This window comes from Mesoplodon densirostris, chromosome 11, assembly GCF_025265405.1.
Source record: "Mesoplodon densirostris isolate mMesDen1 chromosome 11, mMesDen1 primary haplotype, whole genome shotgun sequence".
Taxonomy (NCBI): domain Eukaryota; kingdom Metazoa; phylum Chordata; class Mammalia; order Artiodactyla; family Ziphiidae; genus Mesoplodon; species Mesoplodon densirostris.
The window spans coordinates 49,924,285-49,945,821 of record NC_082671.1 but is presented as its reverse complement, the minus strand read 5'-3'; the positions used below and the strand labels follow the sequence as shown (position 1 = coordinate 49,945,821).

Here is a 21,537-nt window from a genome sequence, read left to right as displayed (position 1 = left end):
CCTCCCATTTGTCACCTTTAATTTAGGACTTCTACTTCGTGTTGGTTGTTTTCCTACCTCTCCCCTGCTAGACTCTAAGCGCCTTGGAATTGGACCCAGGTGAGACTTCTTTGTATCTTCAGGACCTAGCACAATACCAAGCACGGAGCACAGGCTCAATTAAGTGTTGATAAATAAAGGAAAAAAGAAACACCTTTACCCGGGCCTTGGACAGAAGGTGCTTGATCTTTCTGCACTCGTATGCCTGGAGCTCTGTAAGTTACTAGCCCTGAGACGTTCAGCAGTCATTAAATAGCTTTAGAATGTAATTCCCTTACCTGTACAATATAACATTTATCTCACATCTTTATTCCTAAAATAAATTGGGCCCCTCGCCTCACGATTTCACTACTTGGTAGGAGCCAAATCTCAAAAGAAGTAACTTTGGGGTCACGTAAGAAGCCCGTGTACGCCGTACAAGGGCAGGAGTTTCCCGGGATCTGTTTTCCCCACTGCTATTTGCCCAGTGCCTGGAACACTTCCTGGCACATAACAGGTGCTCAGTAGTTGTTGAATGAGTGAATTAATTAAAGTGCTAAAAATAGGCATCGAACCAAAAAAACGCTCTGTGAAGTGCAAAGATATCCCTACATTCGGAATGAATACTTGGGTCCAGCCTCTGGTCCTAGGAGCGAGCGCGTGGGATCCAGCCGCTCCGCGCGCCCTTGAAGTCGAGCCGCGAAGGCGGAGAAGCGGCGGGCCGAGGTCTGGAGGCGGCCGGCTGGAAGGGTGGGAAGGGCAGGAAGGCAGGAGAATCGCGGGCGCGTGCTGAGGGGTCGGGACCCAAGCTCAGGCCGCGAACCGCAGCCTGGCGTCGGCCCTCCGGCCGTCACTCAGAGCGCGGAGAGGGCGTGCCCCGTGCCCCATGCCCCCCGCCCCGCCCCCGGTAGGCGGACCCCGGACCAGGAGGCGCAGGGGCGGGGCCTTGCTCTCCGTGCCGGGGGCGGGGCCGGGCCGGGGCTCTCTGGGCCGGTGGAGGACCCGGCTGGTCGGCGGGAGCGACCGGAGCCCCGGCCACCAGGGCGTGCGACCCCCACTGGCCCCGCCTTCCCGGCTGCGGCCAGCCAATCAGAGCGGTTTTTACTGGTGGGTGGGCCGAGCCGGCCCAGCTGCTCGGAGGCTCTGGCATGGTAACGTCCTCGCGCGGGTGTGGAGGGTCCCGGCTCGGTCCCACAGCGCCCCCGGCGGCCCGGGCCTGGGCCGGGGGGGCGGGGAGGCCGCCGGGGGTACCCGGGACCCCGGGGCAGAGCTAGGGGAATGAGGGGTTAGGGAGAGAAGCCAGGGAGGGGGAGGGGGCGGGGATTTGGGGGAGAAGGGGCGGGGGAGGCCATGATGGAGGATGGCGGAGGGTGGGGGTGTTGAGGAGAACTAGGGTTGCGGGACTGGGTGAGGAGGAGGAAGGGATGAAGCGAAGAGTGCGTTTGTGGAGAAAGGTCGAGAAAGAAGAGGTGGCGAGAGATGTGGGAACCGGTGGACTAGGGGAAAGCTGGGGGCCACAGTTTCCCCTCCTGGGATATTTGGCGTGCGACATGCCCCTTACCCAGACTTAGTGCTTGAACTCTTTGGAAGCCATGGGTGCCCCATATCTCTTGGAGACCCCCTCCTTCATTTCCCCGCATTGTCTCCTGAGGTGAGGAGGGGGCATTGTTTCCTGAGGAAAGAGAGGCTTCCGGCCCCCACGCAGTGCTGGACACTCCAAGAAATGGGAGAGCAGAAGCCCCTTGGCCCCAATCCTGGCTCTGCCGTCAACAAACTGTAACAACTCTGTGTGACCTTGGGCAAGTCACTACCTTTCTTTGGGCCTCAGACTTCCTATCGATTAAAAAAAAAAAAAAAAAGGAAGATGCACGGGAATGATATCCCAGATCTCTTTCTGCTCCAAAATGGGGTGGTTCTTGAGGAGAGAGTTCAGGAGAATGGGTTCTAGGACGTCGGGAAGCAAAAGAAAGAAGGACGAAGATGGAGGCTAGGCCTTCAGCTGGGGCTGCAGAAAATCCCCAGGGATGTGGGGGGATGGTAGGCACAAAGCAAGGCTGGGGCAGGCTAGCCAGCGCCTCTGGAATCCTGTTGGAGAGATGGGAGAACTCTAAGTAGAGGAGGGGTTGAGACCTAACCCAAGAAAGATGAAGACCAGAAGTAACATTCTGTTCATCAGAAGGAGAGTGATGAGATGGCAGGATCAGAGAGAAGCAACGGAAGATATTTTCTAGTATCTTTGGGGAGCAGGAGGAATAATGAGGCTGGTACAGGGGAGTGGGGACTAGAATGGTTTTGAAAACGGGGAGGGAGAGGCTGGTGCTGTTTGGGGCAGCTGAAGAAGGGCAGCAGGTAGATAATTAGAACACAGGGTAATCAGCTGGTCTCTCAGTCTCCATGATACTTTTCTTTTTGATGATGGCTACCTCCTTCTGAGAGGTGTGCCTCCCAGCCTTCATTTTCCAGCACAGATCCCTTCAGGGAGTGAGTCAGACCTGGCCAACCTTGGGATCCCCTGGCTGTCTGAGGATTTCAGGATTGTGTGAGGATTGGGGTAAAAAAGAAAAGAGGGGAATGAATTTGAGTGTGAGAAATACCTGTGGCAGTATTGTCCTTGCTGGGAGGCCGCTTTGTGGAGTAATTGAAAGCACAGGCTTTGGGGTCAGACTGCTTGGATTCCAAACTTGCCTCTGCCATTTAATCTCTTGGAACCTTGGTCAAGTTACTTGATCTCTCTGAACCTCAGTTTCTTTATCTGTAAAATGGGGATAATAACCTCTCATATAGTTGCAAGGATTAAATGAGTGTTTGGCATGGTATCTGGCTCATAATAAGCACTCAGTAAATGTTATTTTCCCCTCTTTCCATTCTCTTCCTTCTGTCTCTCCAGTCTTCTCCTTTTCTCCTTTTGTTCTTTCTTCTGAATCTTCAGTTCTGAGATGCCCCTCAGATGTGGAGGCTGAGAAAAACTGATTGTATCTGTTGGGGCCGGGGGTGTGGGGGTGTGGGGGGGAATCTTCCAACTGTCCCAGGTGAACGCATGATGATCAGATGATCAGTTATCTCTTCACTGTCTGTCCCCAGCCTACGAATGTGTTTTTGTTCCAGGGAAGACACATGATCTGCTTCTCTTTCAGCCCCCTTTCCTATATCCCTCTCTCACACGAGTTAACGTCTTCAGATTCTCACACAGAAGTTTAAGACCTGAAGTTGTATAGGCACTGCAGCAAGTGAGATAGGGGCAGGGGTGTTTCAGGAAAGAAAGCCTACACGTCGCACAGGGGAGGCTCAGGGAAGGGAGGGCTTTGGAAGTTCCATAGTAATTTATGTTCATTCCATTGCTGTGTCCTCTCTGGGGAACTGTCCAAAACAGGCTAGTGTCTGGATCCTGGCCAGGGGTCTCCATTTCAAGTTAAAGATGGTCATATACAGTTAGTTTTTAAAATTGTTTAGGTTTTCCCGTGCCAGTATTTGGTTCTAGTTCACTTTCCCCAGCCACACAGACCTCTGCCAAACTGCCTCCCTCTCACATCACAGTCAGCTTTTACCCAGAGAATTTATACAGATGTACCTGGGTACGTGTGCACACACATACACATTTGTCTGTTCTGGGATATTCCAGTATGCAAAAATAAGTTTAGGGGTGAGTCTGCATCTTGTCTCAGCACTTTGTATAGGGCCCTGACTAGACACTTCAGAGGAGGCTTAAAAGGAGAAAACGCAATCCCTAAATGTAGGGAAATCCCCACCTGAGTAGGGAGACAGGCAGTCCCATGTGAAACACCCAGCAAGCATCCACAGAGTAGCATGTCACTCTGTGCAAAGTAGTGCAGCATTTATCCTGAGGGGACACAGGTAGGAGTGTGTGTATGTGTGGAGGATAGTCATAAAGGTAACCTGAAGGAGGTGACTATTGGATCATCTTGAACAAAATAAGAGACAAAGAATAAAAGAAACACATGGAGTAATCTAACAGTTTGTGCAAAGAGGAGGAGGGGAGCCATTGAGTCAGGGTGAGCCAAGAGTGTGGGATGGGTCTTGTTTAAAGGCTTTGAATGAGATGAGATGAGAGATTCTGTAGGGTGGGCAATAGGGACCCACCACTGGTTTCCAAGCAAGAGAATGTTGGAACCTTCCTGGTTTAACCACATGGGTCTCAGGGGATATGCTAGAGTGAAGAAAACAGAACTGCTTCCTGTGGTAAGGACTGTGCTTTTAAGGGAGTAGGGCTAGAGGGCAGATTGGATACAGCCCTGGGACCAATTAGTCCCCCTTAGTTTTTTATCTGAAAAAAGAGGACTGCCTAGGGTGGTTGCCAGCATCCTCTCCAGCTCTAACATTCTGTGTTCCCTGAATAACCGCTAGACCTCAAGATGGCTTTGTTTTGTGGGATTTGCCAAGACCATTCAGTCAGTAAGTCAAGAAATAATAGCACACACTGTGTGCCAATAGGGGGTGGTGAGGAAAATTCAATGGGCATAGGATATTGGAATAAGCAAAAACAGAGTCCCTGCCCCTTAGAGTTTTCAGCCTAGTGGAGGTGTCAGATATTTCATTGATTCTAAGACTCACATTTTAACATTTCTGAAGTCAAGCTGCATCTTAAAATCAGTGGAGAATCATAATTTAATTGGCAGCCTTTGTTTTTTATTAGTGCCACATAAAATAAGAATACAATCAGAATTGTACAAATAACTGTAAAACTCCAGTGGATAATTGCTGAAGGGGGAGGTAACATGGTGTCTGAGTGTGTAAAAGAGGGCTCTGACTAGTCCGCTGGGTTGGAGAAAGGCATTCCTGAAGAAATGATGACTGCCAGATGTGAAGGTTATGTGGGCGAGTTGTGTGGGCTTGGAAGGAAGATTGCCCCAGGCTGAGGTGGATGTCTGAGGTGGGAGGATTGAGAGGAGGAGCTCAGCATGGGTGAAGTAGGCAAGGCAGTTGGGGAGCAAACGTGCTACAGCCTCCCAGACCCATTAAAGAGTTTTAAGCAGGGGAGTAACGTGCGTGGCCTGAGGTTGGAGTGGATGTCGGGAGACCAGTCAGGAGGCCACTGAAGTAGGTCAGATGAAAAAAGAGGGGTGGTAGGGGTGGAGGAGGAAACGGAGAGAAATAGATGGATTCAATAAATCTTTAGGAGGTAAAATTAACAGGACTCATTGATGTATTGACAAGAAAGACGGAGTGAGTGACTCACAGATTTCTATCTTGGACAACTGTATGAATGGTGGCACCAGTCTCTGAGATGGGCGACCCTGGAGCCTGGGAGGACCCAAAGATGGTTACGTAGCATCTGGGAGGTTAGAGAAGATCCTGAGGCAGCTTGGGTGGGAAAGTGTGGCACAGAGAATTGGATTTCCTCCCATGTTGATTGGTTTCTGACTTCCACGTGGAAGAAAGTTTCAGGGGGCAGGAGCAGGTCTGAATACAGGGCTTAGAGTATGTGATCCCTGAGAAAAGGTGATCCATGTTGGAGTAGTTTGACTTACCCTTCCTTCTCTTCTTAGGACAAGATGGGTGGGAAGAGAGGAAGTACAGATATTACTAAAAGTAGAGATTAGAAGCATTTAAAAATGCTGAGCCTTCATACCATAGGGATAATTGGGAAAGTAGGGAAATTGGGCAGCAGTGAGCCAGCTCCCACCTTTCTATGGGACTCCTCCCTACCACCCCCCACCTTCCAAGCAAAGAGGAGGAAGGGCAGAGCCTTTTAGCTGCATCTCTGTGCCTAGTTTACTTTAAAATTTTTTTTGAGTGGGTAAATATAGTCATATTCAAAGTTACAAAAGGGCAAACAGAATTCTCCTTTCCACCTGTCCCCATTCTCATTTCTTGTGTGTCATCTTTTGTCTCCAATTTTTATACAAGTAATAAAACTTTGCTGCACTTTGCTTTTTTCCCCCCCACTTGTTTATGTATCTTAGATTATTCCCTATCAAGACAGTGAGCCTCTTCATTCTTTTTTATGACTGCATAGTATTCCATTTTATGTTTGTGTAAAGTTCCATGGTTCCTTGCTGATACTTAGGCTATTATAGTCTTCTGGTTTTACAAATAATGCTGATCTGAAAACCTTGTACACACATGTAGGGCTATATCTATAGGATGAATTTTTAGAATCGGAAGGTTCTATATAAAGAGGATTTGCTCCTTCATTTGTTCGTTCATTCACTTAATATTTGTTGAGTACACATTATGTGCCAGACACTGTGGCAGACACCAGGAATCCAGCTTTCAACAAGTCAGATACGATCTCTGCCCTCATGGAATGTTATTATTCTCTGGTAAGGGGAAACGTATCCAAGCAAACATAATAATTACGGAATTGTATATGTAAGGAAACTAAAAAGGGGATCAGAATAGAGTCAGGAAGGCTTTTTAGAGCAAGTGGTATTTAGGCTGAGAACTAAGTGGGGTGATGTGGCTAGCCATTAGGTGTAGGATAGGGAGACCTAGGCTGTTCAAAGCCTCATGCACTGGGACATGAGTTCAGAATCTGTAGGGGAGGTGATGGCCACTGAGTGCGGAGGCTGGGGAGTAAAGCTAAAGAGAAGAGGGAGGGAATGGGAATGGAAGATGTCAGAGTGAGTGACTAAAGATGAGGCCAATAGGGGAGGGGGCTGGTAGTAAAGAGAGGAGAGATAGGGAAACTAGTACTTAGGAAGGACTAGTGACTATGTTTAGAGACCTTTGGGTTGAGTCTCTGTACTGGGTGAATTCAGGTAGGCGAACAGGAAAAGAGGCCACTTCCTCCCTGAGTACTTTGGGGATGAGAGACCTCTGTTTGCCTGGTTTAAGGGAAGCACAGCCTTGCCCACAGGCAGGAGGGTGGGTGAAAAGCCTTGGGAAGAGCCCATCTGTGCCTGTAGTAGAGCCTCCTCCATCTTTCCTTGGCTTTGGCAAAGTGGAAACTTCCAAAATAAAGATGACATTGAAGGAGCTCAGCCAGCTGGCTCTGAGCTAGCAGAAGAGAGAGCAGAGCTACCCAGGGCTCAGAGCTGGGCGCGGGCAGGAAAATGGGCTTGGAGACCCTTCCTCTGAACTTTTGCTCCTTTCTCATCCTCACCCCTCTGCTTCCCTTCTGCAAAAGCCCATCTCTTTGCCCATCCTGGGTCCTATGACTTTTCTCTCCCTCAACAGTCGGTTCCCGATTCTGGTCCCCGGCCCCCAGCAGCGCCTGCCCCCTTCCCACCGGGGCCCCCCATGATGCCACCACCCTTCGTAAGTTTTATGTCTTTCCCTGGGCTTGGCTTTTCCAGCCTGCACCCCCAACTCCCTAGTCCCTAGCACTGCTGCATCGCCAGTATGGTTTTTGTGTAATGCCCCCTTCTGTTGCCCTTGGATGAGGGATGGTTTTGCTTGGGCATCGGGGTGGGAGGAGCTGCTTTTAAGCTCTCAGTCCATAAAGTTGACAGTTCTCCCTTTGTCTTTTTGTCTTTGGGACACACAGGGGCTGGGGAAAAGAGAAGTGGATGGAAAAAGACCCCCTTAGTGTGAGGGCAGGGTAGGGCTGCCTTTCTCTTTCACTGCTCCTTGTCTATATTCTTTTTTTTTTTTTTTTTGGCCATGCCTCATGGCTTGTGGGATCTCAGTTCCCCGACCAGGGATTGAACCCGCACCCTCAGCAGTAAAAGTGCCGAGTCCTGACCACTGGATTGTCAGGGAATTCCCCTTGTCTGTATTCTTTATACAAAAAAGTCAGGCTGGAATAGCACCTGGTGGTCATCAAACTGGGGAAAAAGAGGTAGGAGGCAGGGGACTGGGGGATTTGGGACTGGACACCTGCCTCTGGCCCTGCATCTGAAAGGCCTCTTTGGGGACAGGCATTGAAGCAGTGGAGCCTTCCAGTTGCAGTCTGGTGGCAGTTCCACCTCCCTTTTCCCTCTCCCTTCCCTGCTTCAAGAAGCTGCTTGCTTGCCTCTTATACCCAGAGGGACCCCCTGTTATCAGTCTCAGTGTTGAGGAGGGAGGCGGTTTCATGCCTCTCAAACCGAAACCTTGGAATTGTCTCAGAGCCAGGGTGGAGGGTTGGGGTGGGAGCCAAGTGGCTCTTTCCTGACAGGTGCAAAGCAGTGTCTTCTCTACTCAGGAGCTCTTCCTTTCCTCACTTCCAGATGCCTCCTCCAGGAATCCCCCCACCTTTTCCTCCAATGGGGCTCCCCCCGATGAGTCAGAGACCACCAGCCATCCCCCCCATGCCACCTGGCATCATGCCCCCAATGCTTCCACCGATAGGGGCGCCACCACCACTCACACAGGTAATCCTCCCCCCTGTACCAGGGGCTCTGAAAACCCTTGTCATTTTAGCTGCGGGTAGAGGTGAGAGTGGATATCTGGACTTGAGAAGCTGGGGTGGGGAGGGAGGGAACGTGGGGCCAGGCCCAGGTGGATTTGTCTGCTGAATGGCTGGAGGACACTCTGAGGCTCGGCTAAGAGCCCAGAGCCTGGGGATTGCCTGCAGAGGCGCCCATGTGAGGGTCACAGCCCCGACAGGATCTCTCAGGACCCTTCACAGCCTGTGCTTACCTTCACCTCGGTAGCTGGTTTTTGTCTTCTTTGTATCCATAGATACCAGGAATGGTACCACCCATGATGCCAGGGATGCTCATGCCAGCGGTGCCCGTCACCGCAGCGGTAAGCACTGAGGGGACAGGAAGTAGGTTCTGCCCTGCAGCCCAGTGGGCCTGACTTGGAGAACAGGGACATGGCTTCCATTCTTTCCCTCTTCTCATCGCATCCACCCTCGTCCCAGCTGCACTCCCCACACTGAGTCCTCCTCTCCAGTCCAGCCATGTACTCAGCTCTTCTAGTTTCTCTCTCTTCCCCAAAGGCACATACATTCTCTCTTTTTACTCCCCCTGCTATGCCCAGCTCCCTTAAGGAAACACACTCATGCCAGACACTGCTTACCCTCACAGAGTTAGCACTGTGGACACTTGAATACAATTTCCTCTTCATCTTCTGTGTCTCTGGAGGAAGCAGCAGTACCTGGGGATCTCTCTGTACCTTCTTGTGCTGTTGTTCAGTGTAGTAGAGTCTGGGTAGGATGTGGCATTTGGTATTCACTGTGGAAAAAATGTGCCACGGAGGTTTACTCAACAAAATACTCTCACTTGAAAATGGAAGAAAGGAACTGCTGTGCAGTTTCCCTCTGGGGTCTTAGAGCCATGGCCCGAGAGGGCAGGGGAAGCCTGTTAGGGAGCAGAGATCCCTGGGAGCAGGATACTTGGATCCTGGCCTGGCCTGCTTCTTCATCCCCCATGGCCTGGGTCTTGGGGGCCACTGGGCTTGGCCCCAACCCTTCCCCCTCCTCTTTCTTCGGCAGACGGCTCCAGGTGTGGACACCGCCAGCTGTGAGTCTTCTGGGGGTCTGTTCCCCCCAGGCTCGGAGGTTGGGGGGGAGAGGGGACCATGGACTAGAGCCCACCCCGGATCATGCCTGTTGGGATGCCAGGGATCCTGGGATGTTGATGGGCCCAGGGGATATTTATTGGGGATGGAATAAGGGAGGAATAGATGGGGATCAGATAGGGGTTGGAGCAAGGACTTAATATGTTTCCTTTGGCTTCTTTTCTAGCTGCTGTGGCTGGGACGGGCCCTCCGGTGAGTTCTTTCAGCTCAGGGGTCTCTGGGTAGAAAGGGGTGCTAATCGTTAAAATTTTGGGGTGAGGAGAAGAAGCTTTGGGAAAGGGGCCTTGACCACCATTCTGTGCACCCTCCCCTCCCCCAGAGGGCCCTGTGGAGTGAGCATATGGCCCCTGATGGGCGCATCTACTACTACAATGCTGACGACAAGCAGTCCGTGTGGGAGAAGCCCAGCGTGCTCAAGTCCAAGGCAGAGGTCCTGAGTGGGGCTTTCTGTTCCTTCCTTTCAGCTGCCCTGACCCTTCCACGTCCTTGGCTTCCCCTGAGTCTCTAACCATACACGTGGTTCCTCTGATCCCAAGATCCCTGACCATTCCCTGACCTCCCTAGGATCTCAGGAAGTCCACCTTCCCCCATGTTGAGCCAGGCCAGGTGGTCGCTAAACACTCCTGTGTCCCCTACTCACTGGGTCCCCTTAGCTCCCCCAACTGTGGCTGGAAGGTATGCCCAGCCCACTGATGTTCCCTGGCCCATCCTCTTACAGCTCCTGCTATCCCAGTGTCCCTGGAAAGAGTACAAGTCGGACACAGGCAAACCTTACTACTATAACAACCAGAGTAAGGAGTCCCGCTGGACCCGGCCCAAGGACCTGGATGACCTGGAGGGTGAGGAGGGGGTGGGCCCAGGCAGGGGCTCTGGGTGTGGCCCTTGCTACCCTATAACCATGTTATCCTTTCCTATTACAGCTCTAGTCAAACAAGAGGCTGCAGGGTGAGTGACTTGCCCACCTTGCCTACCTATCCACCCGTACCTGGGGCCACCTAAGGGGTGAGAGTGGCCTCTCCCCATGATCCCTACTCTGTGGGAGGAAGAGCCAGCTCTCAGTCTCCTTGTGGAGTGGTCTGCTCTGGCCCCAGTCCTTCACAGGATAGAAAGACCAGCCAGCCCCTGACCACCTCTATCCCTGCTCTACTGGACACTGCCCTTCCGGCTCACCTGCAGGAAACGGCAGCAGCCACGGACACTACAGCCTCAGCCTCCTCAGCCACAGCCTGACCCCCCACCTGTGCCGCCTGGCCCCACCTTGGTGCCCACGGGCCTCCTAGAACCTGAGCCAGGTGGGATTCAAGATTGCGACGTGTCAGAGGCTGCCCAGCCCCTGGAGCAGGGGTTCCTGCAGCAGCCGGAGGAGGGCCCCAGCAGGTGAGGGCTGCCCCCCGTGGCATTCCAGACACTGGCCTCAGGCTCCCAGCTGGGTTCAACCCTTGACCTCTGCCAGGTTTCTCGGGAAAGGTGTGAAGATCTGGGCATGACCTCTGAGGAGCAGAAAATGGCTTCCCTGGGGAGCAAGGGGGAGTGTCCTGATCACGCAGGGCCCTGAAAGCTACAGGGACTGGGGGACACTGTGGCTGAGTCCCCTTTTCCCCCCAGTTCTGCTGGACAGCATCAGCCACCACAGCAGGAGGAAGAGGAATCAAAGCCAGAACCGGAGAGGTCTGGCCTCAGTTGGAGCAATCGGGAGAAGGCAAAGCAGGCCTTCAAGGAGCTGCTGAGGGATAAGGTGCTGAGAGTGGGGCTCCCAGGGTAGGCCTGGAGGGGGCGAGAGATGGGCAGGCCCCATGACCCCTGCCTGCTCCATTCCAGGCTGTCCCCTCCAATGCTTCGTGGGAACAGGCCATGAAGATGGTGGTCACCGACCCCCGTTACAGGTAGGTCTGGGCAGGCCCTCCAGACCTTGTTCATGGGGGCAGCTGAGCCAGGGATTCCCCAGGAAACCCCAGGGGGGCCAGAGTGAGGAGAGTGATAGATGGGTGAGTGTGCTGGGAAAGAGAAGCTGGAGAGCCTCCAGGAGAAGGAGGGGAAAGGGATCTGACATGAGACATTCAATAAATGCTTGTTGAATTGAATTGATTTGAATTGAATTAATTGGGGAAACAGGGGGCTGGATAGGGCAGGGGCCTGACTGCAACTTGAGAACCCCAAAACAAAAGGGCCCAGTGTTAGCAGTGTCTTAGAGCCCCGTCTTGTCCCCTCACTGCTTCTTACCCCTCCCCACATCCCAGAGGCCTACCTGTCTTGCCTCCCTGTGCCCTTGGAGCCCCTGCAGCGCCCATGCATGGACACCTGTTAGTTCTATGAGCCCTGTCCCCAGTGCGCCATGACCCTGCTTTGTGGGCTGTGCAGCGTGGTTCAGGCTGACTCCTCTGTCCGCATCCCACTCCCACCCTGTCCACCCCAGTGCCTTGCCCAAACTGAGTGAGAAAAAGCAGGCATTCAATGCCTACAAGGCGCAGCGGGAGAAGGAGGAGAAGGAAGAGGCCCGGCTAAAAGCCAAGGAGGCCAAGCAGACCTTGCAGCATTTCTTGGAGCAGCATGAGCGCATGACCTCCACCACCCGCTACCGGTCAGGGGGCCGGGCTGGGGTGGGGCCTGGGAACCCTGAGAACCTGTGGGCCCAGTCTCTGTTCTCTGCCTGCCTACTCACGGCCCATATGCTCCACAGGCGGGCAGAACAGACCTTTGGGGAGCTGGAGGTCTGGGCTGTGGTCCCCGAGAGGGATCGAAAAGAGGTTTATGATGATGTCCTTTTCTTCCTGGCCAAGAAGGAGAAGGTAACAGTCACTGGGCTGGATCCATCAGTCACAGTCTCATCTAAGACCTTCCATGTCTTTGCTTCCTTGTGGACCCAGCCATTCACTTCTTGCTGCCCCCAGGGTCCCAGCACCTTACCCAGAAGCTGGTGTGGCACCTACACATCCCCCATTTATGCTTTGGGCCTACAGCTCTGGGTGTGGGAGAACAGGAAGGTCTCTGAGGGCTTGGTCTGTAACCTGTTTCCTTCCCCTTTCCGGGGACATGAAGGCCTCGAGTCTGGCCATCCCAGAGTCCCCAGGCGGCCTGCCTTTCCCCAGGTGTGCCTCTGCCCAGGCCCACTTGAGTAGCTCCAGCCTGCCCTGCCTCACCCTGACCCTGTGGCTCCCTAGGAACAGGCCAAGCAGCTCCGGCGCCGCAACATCCAGGCCCTGAAGAGCATCCTGGATGGGATGAGTAGCGTCAACTTCCAAACCACATGGTCCCAGGCCCAGCAGTACCTCATGGATAACCCCAGCTTTGCTCAGGACCATCAGCTACAGAGTAAGCCTGGGTCTCCACTCCTTCCTGTCCCTTCCCTTTTCCTCACTGACCCCTAGCACCAGCCTCAAACCACTCCCCTGCACCTCTTGCCCTCCTGGATGTCTAGGATTCCCCAGCACTTATGCAGTCCAGAACCTCTCTGGACTCTGGAGATCCCAGAATGCTTCAGGACACCTCCTTTCTCCCTCCAGGGTCCACTGTTTACCTGGACAATATGTGTCCTTGGGGGAAGGGCACTGGTGTAGGAATCAGAAGACTTGGAGATGATTTTTATAGCTCATGTGAATGTGGTCTTAAATTGCTTGGTAGGGTGGGCCTTAAGTGGTCACAAATGTTGCAATAAGCTGCTGCTGGCCTATCATCACAGGCAGTATCTTCAGATATTCACCTTCTGAAGTTATATCAAAGCCTGATTGATTCCCAGTCCCATAAAAAATGAAATCTCAGATCCTGAGATAACTGATTTTGTATGATGACTTCTAGTAACCAAAGTCACAAGAGCTGAATACTTCTAATTTTTTCTCATATGATCAAGGAACCCTCCTCAAGAACCATCATTCCAATAGCCTCTCCTGCAGAGTCCCCCTGCTCCCCTAACCCCACCACCCTGGGTGTCCCCAACACCTACAGGGGCAGCATCTTTGAAGCACTGGGGGTTCTGGGTCTGAGAGGGTGTCCCGCTGGTGCGGTGCCCACTGAGGCTTCTCCCTGCGGTTAGACATGGACAAGGAAGATGCGCTGATCTGCTTTGAGGAGCACATCCGTGCTTTGGAGAGGGAGGAAGAGGAGGAGCGGGAGAGGGCCCGGCTTCGGGAGCGTCGCCAGCAGCGCAAGAACCGGGAGGCCTTTCAGGTAGCTTTGCTGCCCTCCGGATCAGAGCTCAGCCCTGCCCCAGACCGTCACCTTTTCACCCATGCCCTGCCTCCTCTCGGCCAGTCCCACTGCTTTCTCTATGCCCAGCTCTGTCCCAGCTCCACAAGGCCTCTCTGTGCCTGCACTTTTGCTCCCGCTGTGTCCCCTCAGCCTTGGGCTGTGCTCCTCTAGGGAGACTAGACATACGCACCACCCAGAAACTGCCAGCAGAGAGCGCCCTACAAGCATGGCTCACCATCTAGGCCAAGTTTATTTCCCTTCACTGGGGAGCCAGACAGGCATAGCTAGCTTGTCCCCCAGCTTGGAGGTGGTATTGGTGTTGGTAGTGGTGGGGGTTACTTGGCTGTAACACATTTGGGAAGTTGAAACCAAGTCATGGGAAGATAATGCTGCAGGCACGTTTCCACTGCTTTGCCTCCTGGTCCAGCCCATTTTCCTTTTACGTCTGTCCCTTTCTGTTTTACACTCTCTGCTTTCACATTGCTCTCTGCCTCCCCATCTGTATCTCTTCATCTCTGCCTCTTGCCTGCATTTCCTCAGTCTGGGTTGTCCCTGCCTCTCTCTGCCAGCTCTTGTCTTCTTCCCCAGTCTTTGGCTCTGCCTCCCTCCCTTTCTCACTCTCCCTGTAACTGGCCTCTCCCTGCTTAGACCTTCCTGGATGAGCTGCACGAGACAGGGCAGCTGCACTCTATGTCCACCTGGATGGAGCTGTACCCAGCGGTCAGCACTGATGTCCGCTTTGCCAACATGCTGGGCCAGCCGGGTAAGGCAGCCGGGCTCCCCCTCCTCTAGCCTGGCTTTCTGCCCTGCCAGCCTCTCTGCACTCCCACTCCCTGGTCCTGCACCCCACCCTCAAGCCTTGGGAAGCTGCCGCCCGCCAGGCCCCCCTCCCTCCCTTCCCTGCAGGCTCCACCCCTCTGGACTTATTCAAGTTCTATGTGGAGGAGTTGAAGGCACGATTCCATGATGAGAAGAAGATCATTAAGGACATCCTTAAGGTGAGGGAAGCCTGGGCCTGTGGATGGAGGCAGGCTGGGTGCAGGGCAAGCTCCCAGGACAGAACTCCCCAGTAAGGCCTGTTTTGTGGGAGCACTGCAGCTCGGTTCAGGAGATAGCTACTGTGATCCTTTACTGTGCGCTGGGGACACACAAATGAATAAGATACAATTTCTGCCCATAAGGAGCCTCATAGTCTAGTAGGAAGATAGACATGACAATGGCTCTACAGAGGGGCAAGTGTTACTACAGAGAATCGAAAGAATTGCCATTTGAACTGCACCTCTAAGAACGAGTAGGTGGAGGAGGGTGGAGGTCCTGGGCGTAGCGTCCCATAGGAGCACAGAGGAGCACGCAGCACAGCTAATCCTAAATGGGGGGCCCACAGACAGGTTCCTTCTGCCGGTACGGAGTTTACAAAAATTTGGAATTCGATGCTAACATTGTAAAATCAAGAGATTACAATTAAAATCTGGATCTTCAGCGTCTCTTGGAAATTTGGCTTATCTAGCAGCACCGGGCTGGTTTTGTGAGGCATTCAGTGGACTTGAGCTGAGATGCCACTGCCTTTTAGAAGGAGCCTGTCCTCCTTATCTGTCCTCACTCCTCTCTGTCACCTCCGTGATGTGGGAGCGAATTCACCTGCCATTTCCGATCGCACACGCACGTTGGAGAATTCTCAACATCCATGTCTTATCAAAGGGGGAAAAGTGAGTGATGGACTAAGAGAGCCCCATGTTTCAGAAAAAGATAACAAAAGAGAAGCATGTTTCTTTGTGGAAGTGAAGACCATTCTCATGGGTTTGAGAGGGCAGTGTGGATAGTGGTTAGGAGCAGGGCTGTGAAGGCAGACTGCAGGGGTAAAAGTCCAGCTTAACCACTTACAAATTGTGTGACTTTGAGCAGATTACTTAATCTTTCTGAGCATGTTTCCTCGTCTGAAAAATGGGGAGTATTCCTTCAGACTTCACCTGATTACCAAGGGGAGTAACTTGGTACCTCAGGTGGAGAGGGTCTGAGAATAAAGCAAGGAATGTCCCACTGCACACACATTTCTTTAAAGTCCTGTGTTTTGCCTTAAGAATTCATGCAGGTGTTGCGTTTTAATACCGTAATACTTCTCTGTTAACATAAATTTAATATTTTAAAATTACTTACCATTAGGTAAGATGTATCATAATGTCCTGTGGCTTCCTCTGTTTCTCTGGAACCACATGCCCCAGTTGGGAAGGAGAGCCCTGCCTGTAAAATTCCTTGAATGCTAAAATAAGGAATTTGGATTTTTATCTTGTAAGTAATGGGGAGCTGGGAATGATGTGATTAGCTGATGTCTTGGAAAAGCCCAGGTGGTTGTGTAGAGCAGCACTTGCAGCCAGAGTGCTTGTATGCTTAGGGATAGGTGTGGTAGGACTCGAAGCCTCAGGATACTAGAAGTGGTAGTGGCCAGTGATTAAGATAAATTCTGAGCTTGAGTTATCCTCTTCTGACTCACCCCCAGACCGCTTTCCTGCTGTTGGGGCCATTTGCTAGAAAAATCCGGGCAGCATGGACTCAAGGCAGGGTTTGAAGCATGAGGGGTGAGTAGGGAGACCAGGCAGGAGCTGCTGCAGTGATCTAGGTGGGAGTGAGCTCGACGGGGGCAGTGGGGATGGCCAGTGAGCAGAGCTGTGATGTTCCAGTAGTTTCTGAAACTCCCTAGGTCTCCTCAGAGGGGCCTTGGGACAAGCCGGAGCGGGTGGGGGAGTGGGGGGGTACTTTATGCTCCTTCCTCTCTTTTCAAGTGTAACAGCTTGTTTCTCTTTTATACATCGAGGTTCTGCATAAGATTTTTATGGAAAAAAATGTTTCTGCTGTTAAAAAAGAAAGTTTAAAACCAGTAGGCTAGAGTCACGCAGAAGTAGAACTGACGGATTTTTTTGTGAAACTGAGGGAAGGAAGGAGTGAGTCGGAGATGTCAGGAGTGGATCGATGGTGCCATTGGTAAGGATTAAGCAGGAAGAACAGGGCTGGAGAAAATAGGAATTCCACTTCTGGAATTATTCTCAAAAGCAACCTGGGGCAGGGAGTTATAAAGCACATACCAAATTTTAAATAGGATAATTATATAAAGTAGAAATACCTAATCCAAGGAGAGCTAAATTTTATTGGACTCTTAACTTTTAGCCACAGAGCAGCCAGTACTGCTGACAGGCCTGTGGGAGTCCTATCCTTGCTGAGTCCTGCGTCTCCACACCTCCTGAGAAAGAATCTTCTTTACATAGTTCCTCCTTCCTCTTCCCCCTTTTGCGCTCCTGCCTATGGAAGGCAGATGAACCCAGGGCTCCCTGAGACCATCTACCAGCCAGGCAGACTGTGATGGTACCTCGCATCCCATAGGGTAGTGCAGAGTCCTGGACTTGGAATAGCTGAAAGACAGAAGATCTGGGCCTGAGAGATCCATGGGAGTGGGGTGGGGGGCTCCCAGGAAATGAATTCTCTGGGGATCTGCTGAATTTGAAGTGTCTGCAAAATATCCAGTCTAGTATGGGTCTGAAAATCAGGAGAGAGGTGGGGAATGAGATTGCGAAGGACAGTGTAGATTGAAAAGACTAACTGCAGGTCTCAGGGGAACAAGCACATGCAAGAGAGGTGGTAAAAGAGGTCAGAGACAGGAGGGGACCCTGGAGAGGGGAGCGCTGAAGAAGTGAACAGAGGACGAGAAGAGTGGGGACCAAGGCGTCCTTGGAGTTGACTCTTGGGACGTAAGCAACCTCTAGGAGAGCAGTGTCCGTGAAGAGGGCAGAATGAGTGCAGCACAGTCTTTAGAGTTGGGTAACTCCTGGCTGTTTATTGGTTGAGACCTCTGCAAGTTATATAATGTCTCTGAGCCTCAGTTTCCTAATCTGTAAAATGGGGATGATACACGTGCAAGGTCGTGAAATTAAATAACATTTGTAGTATCTTGCTTATAGTAGGCTTAATAAATGTTTGTTTTCCTTTGCGCTGCATTTAAAGATTTTGAAACAAAGGGAAAGAAGCAGAGGTTGTTAGATTAAGGAAGGTGGAGAGCAGGGTGGAAAGGGTGTTCCAGGTTAAGTGAGCTGTGTACTTGACGGAAGGAGCCAGTGAAGAGGTGAGACTGAAGCTTGCAGTTCCCTAAGCGAGAGAGATTGGTATGTTTGAGGAGAAGGGCTGGAGAGCATGGGTTGAGGAAGTCCTCTTGGAAGAAGCAAGAAGAGTGTGCCTCTGCCATCAGCAGGAAGGCCGGGTCAAGTTTGAGCTGAGTGGAGGGAGAGGGAGGGAACCTGGGCCCGTGCCCCAGACCCCGCACGCCAGTGGCTTCACTTTCCACTGAGTCATCTTGGGCCAAGTGAGAGAACTCTCCTAAGCCTCTGCTTCACTGGGGTGTTTTGAGGCTAAGGTGAGAAGCACAGCGCCAGGTCTGTGTGTGGTGTTTTTAATAGTGTTTCGGGAGTTGTACACCAGATGGCCTCTTTTTCTCCCGTGGATGAAGTGATCTGTGTGGGTGTAGTGCTTAAAAGTAGGGGCTTTGTTGTTAGAAAGACCTGGGGTAGAATTCTCGTTCAGCCGTATATTAGCCCTGAAGACCTTGGGCAATTTCGCTAGCTCCTCCAAACCTTGGTTTCTTCTTCTGCATAAAATTAGGATACTAGGACTTGTGCTGAAATTCAGATATGTGAGGGTTAAATGAGATAATGTGTGTGAAACACTCAGCATGGTACCTGGTACTTAGTAAGCACTCAATAAATATAGCCGGAGGGTGGGACCTGCAGATGCTGGAATGCAAGGAACTTACTGAGCAGCAGGAGGACCCAGCAGGGGCTCAAGCTTTAAGCCAAAGGGACAAAGAATTAATTGTGAGAAACACACACACCCCCTGCACACCCACCCCTGTGATCCAACCCCGCCCCCAGTTCCCTGTGACAACCAAGCCAAGGGTGGGCATGGGAGTCTTAATTATCAGATGGTGAGGACTTGGACGACTTGGTCTCCAAGTGCATCCCAGTCCTGTGGATCCCTTCCAGGGGAGGGGGCTACTTGAGCATCCTGTAGTCTGACCCTTGCCTGCCCTGGAGGCCAGCCAGCTTCAGGTTTGGGCCTGTGGTGCCCCCTGCTTCATGCGCTGCTGTGCCCACAGGACCGGGGCTTCTGCGTGGAGGTGAACACAGCCTTTGAGGACTTCGCCCACGTCATAAGCTTTGACAAGAGGGCTGCTGCGCTGGATGCAGGCAACATCAAGCTGACTTTCAATAGTGTGAGGGGCCGCGTGGGGAGGGGCTGTAGCCAGGGCTCCGTCTCAAACTCGTCCCTCACTCTTGTTCCGTGCCTTCTCACTCACTGCCCCAGTGTGACTCTTCCCCCAGTTCAGGGAATGATAGTAGGAGCCCAGGCTCCAACTTCCCACCTTTTAAGGTATGTCTGGGTGAGTCGGGGCGCCCACCCTCCTGGGTGACGCTGTTCTGTGTCCTGTCTGTCCTCAGCTGCTGGAGAAAGCAGAGGCGCGGGAGAGAGAGCGGGAGAAGGAGGAGGCACGAAGGCTGCGGCGCAGAGAAGCTGCCTTTCGAAGCATGCTGAGGCAGGCTGTGCCTGCTGTGGAGCTGGGCACTGCCTGGGAAGAGGTCAGGACTGCAGCCTGGCACCAAACACCACCCCCTCAGTCCTGAGGGCAGCGGTGCTTCTCCACCACCGGGGGCCCACCCCAGTCATAGCACATCTCGGGGCCAGCTTCGGCTCCCTTCCTTCCTCTGCCCCAGCCCTGCCCTGTGCTCATGGCGGCATCCATGCTGTGCTGGGGCTGGTCTGATCAGCAGTGCTCTCCTGTTCAAGGTCCGTGAGCGCTTTGTGTGCGACTCAGCCTTTGAGCAGATCACCCTGGAGTCGGAGCGGATCCGGCTCTTCCGGGAGTTCCTGCAGGTACTGGAGGTGAGGCAGAGCTGCTTGTCCTCTGCATCTGCCCCAGGCTCTTGAACACCTGAGGCTAGAAGCCTCGGTAACCTCTTAGCACCAGGGCTCTCCTGTCCTGGACAACTAAGGAAGGGGAGGTCTTAGGGTACCCTGGATAGACCTAAGGCCCTAGCCTCAGAAGAGGAGGCAAAACCGGATTGTAGAAGGCAGGGTCCTTCCTGGGGCTAACCTTCCTCACCCCTCCCTCTGCCTCCACCAGACTGAATGCCAGCACCTCCACAGCAAAGGCCGGAAACACGGCAGAAAGGGCAAGAAGCACCATCACAAGCGTTCCCACTCGCCCTCAGTGAGTTGGCGGGTAGAAAGGATGTGGGGTGAGGCTGGATTGTCTAGGGGAAATAAGAGCCACTTTTCTTGCTTTTCCCCTACATCACCTCCCCTGGAGGAAGATTGAGGATTCCTTTGGTCCTGGATTCTCCTCTCTGTCCCCAGTTCCCATACTTGAGGGCCTCTGGAGCCCAGGTAACCTCTGTGCCGACATGTGTCTGCCCGTCTCCCCAGGGCTCTGAGTCAGAAGATGAGGAGCTGCCCCCACCATCTCTCCGGCCCCCCAGGCGGAGGCGGCGGAACCCCTCGGAGTCAGGCTCTGAGCCCTCTTCCTCACTTGATTCTGTTGAAAGTGGGGGTGCTGCCCTTGGAGGACGGGGTTCCCCATCCTCCCGCCTTCTCCTTGGATCAGGTAAGCAGTTGGGAGCTGGAGAGGAGGCCTTCAGGGAGCCCCACCCTCTGAGGGTAGAGTGGAGTGGGAGGGCTGCACCTGTCGGGGAGGGCTGCACCTGTCGGAGAGTTAGGAGAACTTCCCGTCCCTGCCCAGGCAGGAAACAGAGAGAAGGAAGGAAAACTGGACTGAGACTTCCTCAGACAGGTCCCTGTCTGTGAAGAATGAGCAGAGAAAAGGATGAAGCCTCCCTTCTCCCATGGGACTTAGTGGGGATTTTTCTGTCTTCAGATCACGGCCTTCGGAAAGTCAAGAAACCAAAAAAGAGAACTAAGAAGAGAAGACACAAGTCGGTGCGTAGGGAAGGAACTTCCGTCCAAGGCCCTGCTATTTTATGAGATGTCTTCACCCGCCTCCTGGGCTGTTCTACACAGAAACTGAGGAGGCGGGCTCTGGGCTCTTACAGAACAGTCCTGAGAGCGAGACAGACCCCGAGGAGAAAGCGGGCAAGGAGAGTGATGAGAAAGAACCAGAGCAGGACAAGGACAGGGACCTCCGGCGGGCAGAGCTCCCTAACCGCTCCGCAGGCTTTGGAATCAAGAAAGAGAAGGTGAGAGGCAGGCACCCGGCCCCAGCCCAGTCAGCGCTGTGCCCAGGCCTCGGCAGCCCTCGGGGGGAAGCTGTGGGTGAGCTGTGCCTTTGCTCCACCAGACGGGCTGGGACACGTCGGAAAGCGAGCTGAGCGAGGGTGAGCTGGAAAGACGGCGGCGGACGCTCCTGCAACAGCTGGATGACCACCAGTGACCTGATGAGGCACGGTGCCTCGGGTCTGTGTGAGGCTGTGGCCTAGTTTACCCTCGCTGTCTGCCCCAGACTTCTTCCTTAGTTGGGTCCGTGTCCACTTTTCCTCAAGTAGCCCCAACCCCAACACATCATTGCCAGCACCTCCCAGGGTTGCTCGCGGTGTTTAAGGGTCCTCCCAGCTTCCCGGACAGCTAGTGTGGGCCCTGCCCTCAGCCCCAGACCAGCGATTGGTGGTGAATGCCATGTGGGTGGGTGGTGCCAGTAGATAAAATGTGAGAAGGGGCCCCCAGGAAGAGTGACAGGCTGGTGGACACAGCCTGGGTGGCAGAGGGCGGGGTCCTTACCCTCTAGCATCAGTACCTGCTCCTGCCTGCCCGGGCCCTTGGGGCACCACCACTCCTTCCTCCAGCCCCGGGGCCCAGTGTACGTGTGTTTCGTTTTGGTTTTGGTTTTGTTTTTTAAATAACAATATTTATAACGTGGCCAGTGGCTCTTTTGTCTTCTCT

General features: G+C 53.0%; 1 protein-coding gene across 4 annotated transcripts; it reads left to right on the top strand.

Annotated features, from left to right (window-relative positions):
* The first annotated feature begins 1,086 nt into the window (after positions 1 to 1,086).
* Positions 1,087 to 21,513, top strand: PRPF40B (pre-mRNA processing factor 40 homolog B). 4 transcript variants are annotated; one of them, XM_060113079.1, is made up of 26 exons: positions 1,087 to 1,169; positions 7,156 to 7,236; positions 8,130 to 8,273; positions 8,584 to 8,649; positions 9,341 to 9,368; positions 9,593 to 9,618; positions 9,746 to 9,856; positions 10,145 to 10,265; positions 10,347 to 10,371; positions 10,603 to 10,803; positions 11,032 to 11,161; positions 11,245 to 11,309; positions 11,840 to 12,004; positions 12,104 to 12,212; positions 12,585 to 12,735; positions 13,454 to 13,587; positions 14,257 to 14,371; positions 14,515 to 14,606; positions 18,743 to 18,859; positions 19,086 to 19,223; positions 19,432 to 19,527; positions 19,769 to 19,855; positions 20,071 to 20,248; positions 20,519 to 20,580; positions 20,694 to 20,837; positions 20,939 to 21,513. In XM_060113079.1, the coding sequence occupies exons 1-26, from the start codon at positions 1,167 to 1,169 to the stop codon at positions 21,029 to 21,031; spliced, it is 2,682 nt and encodes an 893-aa protein (XP_059969062.1). In that variant the 5' UTR covers positions 1,087 to 1,166; the 3' UTR covers positions 21,032 to 21,513. The 4 variants fall into 4 exon arrangements, with proteins under 4 accessions (XP_059969062.1, XP_059969063.1, XP_059969061.1 ...); XM_060113080.1 differs by having other exon boundaries at positions 10,145 to 10,217; positions 20,694 to 21,513; XM_060113078.1 differs by having other exon boundaries at positions 19,432 to 19,518; positions 20,694 to 21,513.
* The last annotated feature ends 24 nt before the right edge of the window (positions 21,514 to 21,537 follow it).

Excerpts from the sequence above, each read along its gene's own strand:
- PRPF40B (XM_060113077.1), top strand. Across the intron at positions 8,650-9,340 it reads CGGTGCCCGTCACCGCAGCG|ACGGCTCCAGGTGTGGACAC; the intron begins GTAAGCACTGAG and ends TTTCTTCGGCAG. Across the intron at positions 9,619-9,745 it reads TGGCTGGGACGGGCCCTCCG|AGGGCCCTGTGGAGTGAGCA; the intron begins GTGAGTTCTTTC and ends CCCCTCCCCCAG.